Source organism: Labeo rohita, chromosome 21 (genome assembly GCF_022985175.1).
Source record: "Labeo rohita strain BAU-BD-2019 chromosome 21, IGBB_LRoh.1.0, whole genome shotgun sequence".
Lineage (NCBI taxonomy): Eukaryota > Metazoa > Chordata > Actinopteri > Cypriniformes > Cyprinidae > Labeo > Labeo rohita.
Window position 1 is genome coordinate 11,681,777 of NC_066889.1, and position 12,046 is coordinate 11,693,822.

General features: G+C 43.3%; 1 protein-coding gene across 1 annotated transcript in view; it reads right to left on the bottom strand.

Annotated features, from left to right (window-relative positions):
* The window catches only part of LOC127152838 (uncharacterized), a 30,864-nt gene extending 23,083 nt beyond the window's left edge, over positions 1-7,781 (bottom strand). The window contains exons 1-3 of the mRNA XM_051093694.1: positions 7,362-7,781; positions 6,631-6,692; positions 6,366-6,545 (exon numbers count right to left, since the gene is read on the bottom strand). Coding sequence (XP_050949651.1) covers positions 6,366-6,545; positions 6,631-6,692; positions 7,362-7,637 — 518 coding nt within the window. The 5' untranslated portion in view covers positions 7,638-7,781. The remainder of the gene's footprint in view (positions 1-6,365; positions 6,546-6,630; positions 6,693-7,361) is intronic.
* Positions 7,782-12,046: the final 4,265 nt, after the last annotated feature.

Sequence of the window (12,046 nt, forward strand, 5' to 3'; positions counted from 1 at the left end):
CACAGATTCCCCGCAGATGGAAAAACCCGCTGCTGCTGGGACAGGAAGTCCAGAGGCTGCAGTGGTGAGGTCATCACTTCACTCCCGGTCTGGGACGACGGTTAGAGACTGATCAGCGACCGCAGAGTTGAAGGACACCGGCACACCCTTCAGATGTAAACTCTGTGTGTGAGTGGAACAAAAAAGCAAGCTTTGGCGGTCTTCATACCATCACCTGGACAGCAGTAATGGAAAACGAGCACAAACCATTTGTTTTTCATTTGCGCAAAACTATTTTTGCTCTCCGACACACACCCACTCAGAAACACGCACACGCGCGCTGTTGACACACATCGGGAGGACAGCTGCAGTGAGCGTGGAACAGAGGACAGTGTCTCTGGCCCTTCGGTCTACCTCACCATGGCAACACTTCCTCCTGCGCAGACGTTGCAGCTGGACCAGATCTACACACACATACACACAAAGCTGATGTGGTTTAAAGCCACTTAAATGGCCTATTTTCAGAACCTATGTGGCATAAAACTAATGTCATGATCTCAGCAATTGTATAACCCTCTGAGGGACAGCAGGTTCTTGAGAACTTGTTTTGTGCCTTGCGAAATACTTATTCTTACCACCACAGCAATTCAAGTTTGAAGCACCGCCTTCATGTTTTTGCGAGTCACACAGACTTGCGTTCAAAAAATAACTAGAACAGAATGAAACGATGCGCAGGGTCTCTGGACACATTTTCAAAGTTGAATTTTAACGTCACACACCATTGGCACGCATGGCGTGAAAAAACAGCTAGATGGTCAAAACACTTGTACGTGCACCAAAAACACTTCCTGTGTGAAAAACCTCAGACAAACTGGCGAACTTGATATTGATACATACTATTACATGTATGTTATTAATTTGCATATAACAAGTGTAATCCTGAGTCAGTGTGGCTTTTTGCTTATAACGTCACATTTCCACACACCTGGATTTATTTATTTTAGAAATTGATTCTGCATGTGCAGACACCAGGGAGCCGTGTGTGAGAGATTCACGTATATTAGAGAGAGAAAGAGAGAGAGAGAGAGATTGAGAGGGGGGCTGGAGTGTGGAAGTGGGTCATCTGTAACAGAGCAAGTTTCTCACATGAGTCCAGTTTTCCTCTCCTCTTCTCACCTCTAGACGTTTCTCCTCTGTCTTCTTGTTTCTGTCCCCTCGTCCTTGGTACTCTTAGTTCCTAATTGAAATGCAAACATTTGGTGACTCTATTAGCAACAATTAGCATCACAAAGGTTTTTAACACAGGGGAATCGTTACAAAGGTATGCGCAAAAAACCTGAACTGTCAGTAGTTTAGTGTTGTATAACGCACTGACACTTTCCGTTTCGACTGACTAACTTGAAACTGGAAATCTTTCAGCCTCATGCAATATTCCCAGTTGTGTGGATTCATATTGGCATGACTTGATTTTACCTGCGAAAATACTGTAAATGTGACCGTACCAGAATATGTTGACTTTAAATGCATGATATGCTATTTCCTATATGTTCTAGTGCAGGGATAAGCAACGTTGGTCCTGGAGTGCCGATGTCTTGCAGAGTTTAGCTCCAACCCTGAAAAAAACCCTCACCTGCCTGTGGCCCTAGTAATCCTGAAGACTTTGATTAGCTTGTTCAGGTGCGTTTGATTAGAGTTGGAACTAAACTCTGCAGGTCATCGGCACTCCAGGACCGACATTGCCTATAGACCAATTTGGAGTAGATGTCACAGTTACGTCATTTGAGGCTGCGTGCACATAGTGGTTGCAGAAAAACACTGGTAACAAGTGGAGGTAATCGGGTAAAATCCATGTAATAAGAGAAAAAAAATATTTTGTGCCTTTTGATGTCAAAATCGGAATGCTAATAATTTTTATAGAATACTGTTGTCAAAGACGCCGTTTAAAACTAAACGCAGATGTTTAAACGTACATAATATGGATTACAACTGCTATGATTACTCTACTTTTAAAACATAAATTGGATTTAAACAACAGGTCTATACTGTAAAAAACAATTTGTTGAGTCACCTTAAAAAAATTGGTAACCTGGCTGCCTTAAAATTTTAAGTTCAGTCAACTAAAAAAAAGTTTATTCAACTTGAAATGTTAAATTATACTAAGTGACAACTTAGATACTTGATTTGAATCAATCTAAAATTTGAAGGCAGCTGGGTTACTTACCCATCTGTTAAGTTTAGCAAACACAAATATCTAAGTTGTTACTTAGTACAACTTAACATTTCAAGTTGACTAAACTTATTTTAGTTGACTGAACTTAAAATATTCAGGCAGCAGGGTAACAAATTATTTTAAGCTGAGTCAACAAATTGCGTTTTTTATTTTTTACAGTGTACATAATATTCACATATTCTGTTCATAGGGGACTTGTATTGTATTAGCCCTACAGTTACAGCATGACATATTATTTAAACCTATACTATTAAAATTTTTACATAACATTTATTTATTTAATCTCACAAATCTGACTTTTTTATTTTGTCTAATTCAGACTTTATAACTCGATTTAACTCAAAAATAGTGAGCTTGTCAGTTCTGAGGGAAAAAAGCCAGTAGTGTGGGATAAACTCCTATTCTGAGCTGAGGGGAAAAGAGAGAATGACGAGTTGTTTTTTTCTTATTAGAACTGTGAGATGTAATCTCACAAGTCAGAATTTTAAAATATAAAATCAAATTTACCCTTTTCTATTCTTTTATTCCATGGCTCCATAGACTGCTACTTAAAAACTGTAATTTTCTGCCACCAGATAGGCTCCGCCCACAAAAAATGTTATCATTGTTTCGGATCTGTAAGACTATCCCACTATCTAACGTCAATTTTGTTGCATAACAGCATTTATCACTGGGTGACAAGCTCTTGTAATATTGCAGAGAAGATTTTAATAATGACATGTAATCAATATAATCTATAATCTTTTTTAATCTAACTATTTTGTACTGCATCTGTGTAATTCTCTAGTCGTAAAGGTTCTCTTCCAGGTTTTCTGCAAAAAAGTGCATAAAAAAACCTCACATTTGTTGAGTCAGCTTAAAATAATTTGTTACCCTGCTGCCTTAAAATGTAAAGTTCAGTCAACTCAAATAAGTTTATTCAACTTGAAATGTTAAGTTGTACTAAGTAACAACTTAGATATTTGTGTTTGTTAAACTCAGATGGGTAAGTAACCCCAATGCCTTAAAATTTTAAGTTGAATCAACTCAAATATCTAAGTTGTCACTTAGTATAACTTAACATTTCAAGTTGAATAAACTTTTTTTGAGTTGACTGAACTTTAAATTTTAAGGCAGCCGGGTAACAAATTATTTTAAGTTGACTCAACAAATAGTTTTTTACAGTGTAGTGCATTAAGGCCCTTTCAAACAAAAATCAAAGAACAAATTGATTTGACGTAATTTTGAACAAAATCCAGCCAAAACTAAGTTTGTTTTGGGAGTTTGAAACGGCTTGCCAAAGCTGACCTTCTGAGAAAGTTTATTACAGCTGCAAAACACATTCACTGTAAAAAAGTTTTTACCAGTTTCAACTTAAGTTTAGCAGCTGCCTTAAAATTTTAAGTTAAATCAACTTAAAAGTAGAAGTCATTTCAACTTATTTTATTGTAGTGAGTTGAAAGGATTTTTATTTTTAAGTTGATTTAACTTAAAATTGTAAGGCAGCTGCTGAACGCATGTTTTTAAGTTGAAACTGGTGAAAATTTTTAGAGTGTCGGTACTACTATTGGACGATGACAATTATGTCATGCAAGGTGTGCGCTGAGGCTCTGCGTTCTTTCACATGGAACTCTTCTCTGGGTTCACTTCGTCTGTTGAGTTCTTGGAGGTAAAAACATGAACACCGTGAAGAGCCAGTTTATAGTAGCAAATAATGTTGTGCTTCTGATGAAATTAGACACTAACACTGTTTTTCATGTTTAATTAACACTGCCGATTGCTTTATATTGAATAAAGTGCCATGTAAATGCATGTGACGTGACTTCACAGGAGTGCTAATTTGCAGAGCTTGTGCAAACATTCTCGTGTTGCTATGGTCAGATGTTTTTTTTATATATAAAATGCTTCTTGTTTTCTCCATTTTTGCTACTGAGAGGAAAGCATGCAGCACATATTCACATATTCATTTAAACATTGCTTTCATCAGAGTGGGGAGCACTGGGATGTTCTAACAGTAGAGTGGGGTAAGATGAGCCAGTGGGTAAGTTGACCCAGCCCCTGTATCTTGGCAACTGTACACTTTTACTGTCATGTGATCATATATTTTGGAACCACCCATTATTTCTGCCAGACTGTAAAAAGAAGAAACACAAGGGAGGAGTGGAAGGCATCATTTACTTTGGCTTGTCAAAATAAAATTTTAGCATAACAGATGTAATGGCTGTTACATCGAAGTAATTTTTCCAAGTCTAAAAATATTTATGATGCATATAGGTGATTTAGCAGCTTATGAATCCATGCAAATCATTTAGCTAAATATCAGCCTGAATTAATAAGCAAGCTAGTTTTTTCCAAAAGAGTAGCTATGGGGCAAAGTGAGCCAAAAGCTGTGGGGTAAACTGAGCCAGTATTTTAACTTACCCTACCATAAGGCACTGAACTTAAGTTACATCTCTCAAGTATAAACTGGTATTTTAACCCTTTCACGCGTGAGTTTAAAATATTCTAGCTGCGCCCCCAGAGTGAGTTTTTTTTAGGCGACCGTTATTTAGAACATATAGCCTTATTGTTTCCATGGCGACGCCTCGTGTTTGTCCCGTGACGCAACGCAGCCACAATAGCGCTGTATGACACATGTATCACTTTTATATGGTTTTTTCCCTTTTTATTATTAATATTCACAAACGTGCTCACTGTATTATGAAATATCTGATATTCCGATTCTGAAATATGTGCAAGCAAATGTATTTGGAGGTTTAAACACTTTTATAATGAGCGTGTTAGTTGATCTATGTCAAGTCATGGGCGCCGCCATGTTAATTCGCGCTGAATCTGAGCTGTGGGATTTACAAAACGCAAATTCATCCTCTCCTCCCGAAAAACATTAAAGTAAGTCTCTGGTGAGCTTGGAGAAGAGCAGAGTGAACTTTATAGTTACCTACACAATGTGTATATGATATCAATAAAACATGTCGTTAGATAACATTGGTAAGAATCATTATTGCCGCTTCCATAGACATCGGCATGTATTTTGCTAAATATAAATGCATCGTTTTACTAGGACGTATGTGTATGTAAATGTCTGGAACCTAAAATAAGCATTTTATTGTTGAAAACACTGAATAGTTGCGATAATATAACAAGCGCTCAGCGCGTCCGATCTGGCTCAGCGCCAGCCAAAGCGCCAAAGCAGATTTGAATTCAGCGGTTGATCACGTGACGCGCCGAACGTTCGAATCACACCGGTGTGATCGTACGCTCCAGGGACCAGCCAAGAATGATCACACTGGTGTGATCGTACGCGTGAAAGGGTTAATGTGATATTATACAACTGAATTTATTTATTATATATTTAAATATTATTATTTGATTATTAAATGAGTTTTTGAAAACGTTAAATTATCTTTAAAATTTCACATGGGTTAAAATCAGATTTAGTCTGATGGTCAGTTTACATCCAGATGGTGCATCTTACCCACTGACTCGGATCAACTTACCCCTACCCTGGGGCAAACTGAGCCATAGGAACACTTTTTTTTATAAGAAGCCATATTTGTAGAGCCCTTTGTCATAGATACATTCCGATCATTTAAAATGATAGAAAACATTCTGAAATTACTTTAGATATTTACATTGTACTTCTGCATCATTTTACCTTAGTGGCTCATCTTACCCCACTCTCCCCTATACCGCTGCTCACTTATTTCGAACTTTGTTTTACCCCTAAACAAAGAATGAAAAGGAACTTTCATACAGTGGAAACCATGGAAAATTGTTGGAATATCATGGCATTTTTTAGTACACTACATTTTAGATAGCATGTAGTAACCCAACACTACCATGGCATACAAAGTATTAAAAAACCATGGTACGGCCATCTTTTATTGTCATTAAACTGACTTTAATGGTATATGTTTGTAAGTGTAATACCGAGCAGTGAAGGTCAACTTTAATGTCTGAGTTCTACGAAAAAGCAGATAATGGTAAATTATAAAAGAACAAACAGTGGCAGTGTTTGCTAGCATCCTGATAGCATGTAATTATTCCAGCAGGTATGAGGGAAACTGTTAATGTTATCTGCCTCATTGCACTTTCAAGTGTTTTTTAAACTGTCCCCACCGTACACAAGCTGAGATGAAGGGAGAATCATCTACACCTCGCACACACACACACACACCCACACAAACAGGGTCTCTCCCCCTGCCCACTTCCTCCGCAGCCCATGGTGTTTCCGTTGGGGTGAGAGAGTGCCAGCTCCGTCCCCCCCTGCTCCCCAGTGGGGTCCTGCCTCCTGGCATCTGTCAGGGCAGCTGTCTCTCTGCTCATACCGCGCCCGTCCTCCACGCAGCACTGCACGCTACAGACACACACACACACGCAGGTTTACTCAGAGCAGTGATTATGCCGCGCACAAGCACACAGTTTACTTTAGGCAGACTTACAAAATTTTTTTCCCCGAATAAACCCAGCCATGCTTGGAATCATGGGAGTGACATCTGCAAAACTGACATACAAATTAATTTACATAAATAGTACAATACGTGACAGTGCTGCAGGACCATGTGTCAGGTAAGACCAACATGAACACGACAGCTTTAGCCACTGATTTGGCTGCAAATAATGACACACAGGTGAAAACACACACAGTGGTGGCTGATTGCAATCTTATAGCACACACACACACACAAACACAAACACATGAAGACAGCTAAGAATCACATCATGATGGGAAGCTTAAACCAAAAAAAAAAAACAATCAGTGGAAACCTGAAAATTTCTGCAAAAGGAGCTGGTGTGGGTGTGTTTACGTGCGTGTTTCTACCCAAGTGTATGTGCGCGTGTGTGTATCCAGGTGTGTACGCACCGCAGGAGGTAAAAACGAGAGAATGTGAGGTTTGCAGGTGTTAGCGAACACTCCGTCAAGCCCTGCAAACACACACACACACATGTAAATGAGAACAAAGGATGGCACAATAACTAACCGTAAACAGCGGCACTTAAAAAAGTTAGCTACTTCAAACCTCAGTAACTTAACTCATTTAATGAAGTTTCTTGGTCACTTTTCCGAACACACACACACACACACACCTCCTGTTAATAGGGAGGGGGCAGCCAGCATGGATGCGGCCCTGATTAATTGGGCGCGACACAGGGAAGTGGGTCTGGAAACTACCTGGCAATTTCCTGCAACCCCCTCCTTTTCCCTCTCTCCCACTGTCCGTCTCTCTCTCTCTCTGGAGTGAAGCGAGTGGGCAGGTGGGCTGCTGGGAGGAGTGGCGGCAGCTCTGCGTTGATATTCCACTGGCGTCCAGCTTGCCCGTCGCCCTACATAGCAGGCGCTCCCTCTGGCAATGCCTGGCTTGGCTCTAGGCTCAGAGCTCCGCACACTGCGGCTCCGACAGACTTTACACACGTGCACACACACCCACGCCCGCTTAGAAATACACATGAAGAAATATGCTAACCTTCAGATGCGCTCATTCACATGCACACTACAAAGAAAAAGCAGGCCAGTGCTGACCGGAGCCGGCCAAAGACAGAGATATTTCATTGTGCTGTGAATGCTGCAGTGGGTATGAGCTCCGGCTGGCACCTCTCGTCTTGCTGGCCAGTGTGCCTAGACAGATAGAGAAAAAGAGAGAGAGTACCATCGCGTCTATACTGCAAGCAAACAGTGCATCGAAACTAGATCGCTCCCATTATAATCAACAAAGCCGCTGCGTGCTAGCAGGGTAGCTTCGTTGATTATAATGGGAGCGATCTAGTTTGTTGCGTCACTTTCAAGGGAGAGAGGAATGAAACACAGGAAGGGGAGAAGACAGATATTTTCTCTTTTCTGAGGACCGTGTGCGTATTACCCTACGGGACAGGACAGAGACTGCCTTAATGAAAGCACAGGAAGAGGGCAGCAGCTGGTGGCGTGTGTTTGAGCCGCAAGGATAAGACCCTTGCGCTGGGCTCGCCAGGGTCTTTCTGCAGAACCACTCGCGCACACACAGGCACACACCCGGAGAGACTGAGCTTCTTTGTCCGATTTGCTGCCGCCCATGCTGGAAGAGGGCCCGGGCTGCAGGGGCCTGCCTGCCTGCCCAGGAGCCAACAGCACTGCCTCAGCCACAACTACAGCCGAGCACAAATCCAGCCCAGATCAGACGTCGCTCTCTTCCCCACAGCTCCAACACCACCACGGCTTGAAAACAACAACCACGAAAACAAGAGAAGAACAATGTCAGTAAAGGGTGTGGATAGACAGTCAGATTGAGTTGTTTAGCCGCAGATCTGTAAATTTAATCCGTGTAATTCCTTGTATTCGGGGAGGTAACTTCAGCTTGCGTGAACAGAATTATCTCAAACTGACAAAATCTCAACATCTCCATTAAGACAAGAGCAGGAAATAGCTCACAAGGATGTTACACACAGATGTGGGGCAGTTCGTTCCTTTTCAGACCACAGCTGGAGAGTCATCTTCCAAGTTGAAAGTTTTCCACCATCTAGGTCTCGCAGCACAAAATGTCTGAGAACCCAGAGAGGGTGTGACATGTCACAGCATGTGTCTGTGGCATGCTCATATCTGTCTGTATCTGCACACGTATGTGCCGCGCGTTTCCTCAAGCCATAAGCGGCGTGCAGATACGGCGAGATGAAGGAGACGAGGGTGAGGAAGAGAGGGAGGATTTGGGGGATGGGGGCTGGAGTAGGTCTTAGGGGCACCAGGGAGGCGTAGATCCAATTACTGCCCCCCCACACTGAGTCCTTTGTGTGTGTGTCCCTACTGATAAATGAAGCTCGGAGGCTCAGCCGGGCTCACGCTCAACAGCAATATACCAGCATGCATTGCAGCTTCTGTAGAAGGATTGGCGTTGCGGCGTAAGCCTGGTTCACATGACCCATATGTGTGTACGTTTGCACGCATGTGTACCTTTAGTGGTGTCGCAATGGGATTTAGGTAAGACCCTGATAACATCAAATGCAACCTCATCTAACAAAAGGTACCTGGTCAGTAAGTTGCATTTGGGCTTTGAAGCAAACTTCTGGTATCTTCAAGTTTGTGCACCAGATGCGGTCATTGGTAATAGCTGTTGTGCCTCACCGTGAGGAACTCTTCAGTGGTAAGCTGTGATAATGAGCAATTTGTTTATGCATACAGATGTCTCACTGTGCACTTCATTGTGAGTGAAGTTTACTGCAGTGTATTATAATGAGTCGTGGCATATTGTCACCCTTTTAGCCTGTTCAGTTTTAACCAGTCACCAATGTGACACACACTTTTCCTCAGTGTGATGCCCATTGACGCATAAAGTCTTTTGTGCCCGTAACTCTTCTCCAGCTCACAACTCTTGCTGGCCAGTGGCATCTCTTAGCAACGCCAGCCCTCGTCCCACTGGCGACGCCAACCCCCAGAGAGCCCCAAGTCTCCCTCAAAGTCAGAACCACCATCTCCTGGCAACAGCGCAAGCCTTCTACATCTAACACCTCCGGTCTCCTGGCAACCGTGTTCATAGTGGTGGTCACAAGCGGTGGAGTCTGTGTTTGTGCTACAAGCTGTGTGGCCACAGGTGCTGATGGCGCCCCCTTGAGACTGGGGGTGGCATCACAGGTGTGGAGGTTAGAGGAATGACCACACTGTAGAAGAGTTGCGGACTGAGTTCGTTCCAACCTAAAGAGTGGAGGCCAATCGTACAATCGTACTCCACCTCCTACCCTGCCAGGCGTCATCCTCCACCAACCCCACGGAAGTCTGTCTCCTAGCAACGCTGACTGCGTGCACTCCGGGAGGGATCCGGAAGTCCACATGCTCAAGCGGTGCCGTTCTTGGAGAGCATGTCAAAGCACCCCCTCCAAATCTCTTTCTTTTTTCTCTCTCCCTCTCTCTCTCTTTCCCTCTCTTTGGTCTACTCCAACTGGCTCCCACGCACAGATTTGGAACGGCTCCTGCACGCAGAGCCTGGGATGAAAATAACAAGGCCACAAAAATCTTCCGCTTTACAGAGTTTCTCTCTTTATGCCACCTATCTTTCTCAGTTTTGAGTAATGGGCTGATGACCTCAGATAGCTCAGACCTCAAGACTCAAGTTCTGGGGTGCCAAAAATTGCAAATTTATACTTGGTAATTTTCCTATATTATTTTGGTATTGAGGACTGTTTGATTGGCCTCAAATAGCTCCAAGGTCTTGCGACCTCTCCTCCCTCTTCTGAACCCTTTTAACCTGCGACACTGTTGTCGCAAGTCTATAAGTATATAAAATCACTGCAATTGCTGTCAGGTGTCTCTACGCTGAGAAGGTTAGGTGTTTTGCTTACTTGCAACTCATTTTTGTGGTAAATATTTATGGCGTTGCTTTTGCCAACAGCCTTAAAGTTGGATTGGTTATCAGTTGGTTTGGGTATCAGTGAGAACTTGCAAAAACAACCCCAATCGAGCACTACCGGCTTGCTCTCCAGAGCCTAGACCAGCTCATTAAGGTTGGCATCACACTTCTCTCCATTTCCGTGAGTCTGCTGAAGCCCCCCATCTTCCCCACCCACTCTCTCTCCTCAGAATTCCCACTGCAGCTCTCCAGCCTCTCCTCAGGACTCCGGAGAGTTCTGCTTTCCCACTAGTCAGTGGCGTTCAGTTGGTGAGCAGCTCCAGCCCACCTTCTGCACATCAGAGAACCTCTGTGAAATCCTAATCCCTAGAGCAGGGTGAAACACAGGCCCGGCTTGCCTGACCTCTTTGGTTGCCATGGATACAGTGCACTATAAATAAAACAGAGAGTTTTTTAAAGCAGTTTGGCAGGGCTGTGTGGACTGGTGGGGTTCACTGTACACCCCCCCACCCCCACATCCCACCCCACCCCACCCTACCCTGTTTCCCACCTCTACTGTTAAGATTCAAAACTACTATCAGTTGGAGTTTTTGGTTTTTCTTGCTTAAATGTGTTGAGTCCAAACCTGAGGAAAAGTGAAATTGAAAGAGGGAGAGAAAGACAGGGAGGGTGAACAAAAAGCAAGCTCTTGAACTGGCCCTCACGCATTGAGGAAGCCAAGTTGTTTGTGGGTGCCATTTTTGGGAGCGTTTAAATCTGTCGAGTGTAAACAGACGGAGCTGTCCTAACGGAGGCCCGTTAAAAAAAGGAGGCCCATTTTCTTCAAAGTGGCGGCACAGAGGCGTTGAGAGACGAGGGAGGCTGCATGTTTGTGCACTGAATCAGGGCTGCGCTGCAGATTTTTGTCTGGCGAGGCGAATCTCGGGAGGCTAGGAAATAATTTGGTCACGGCTGTGGGAGGTTGCTGGGGGTGGGGGGTGGATGACTGTGGGGGGGTGTGGGGGGGGGGGCAGGGTTTCGACCGTTTCGCTGCGGTGAGAACACGCTTGACACTTCATTCCTTTCCAGTTAATGCGGCGCGGACTGCAGGAGTTTAACCCTCTGTCTGCCTGGGCCTGGAGCTGGCCAGTGTCTCAGCAAGTGACCAATGAGCTTCAATGCTGCATGTGTACATTGAGAACTAGTCTCACCACAAACAACCAGCAGGACAACCTGTGGAGTATTATAAATATTAGTTTATATGTGATGAAAGCTGTTCAACACAAAATAGTTGCATGAAAAGTAGGATAAGACTTACAAATGATGTCAAAAATGACCATCTTACGTGTACCTCGATATCCTTGATAGACCTCTTCTTGTCTTTTTATTCTTTTGGGATGTTGTTATCTCCTCCGAGGCATAAGTTTAACATCCAGTGACCATGTCCAAGCCGCATGTCAATAGACAAACATCCCTGTGACTTCCTGCGTGCTGCCTCTCATGTGACAGAGGCGAGACTGAGCCTGTGGCAAAAACAAAAGCTCGCTCCACTTTCCAAACAAACTAACCC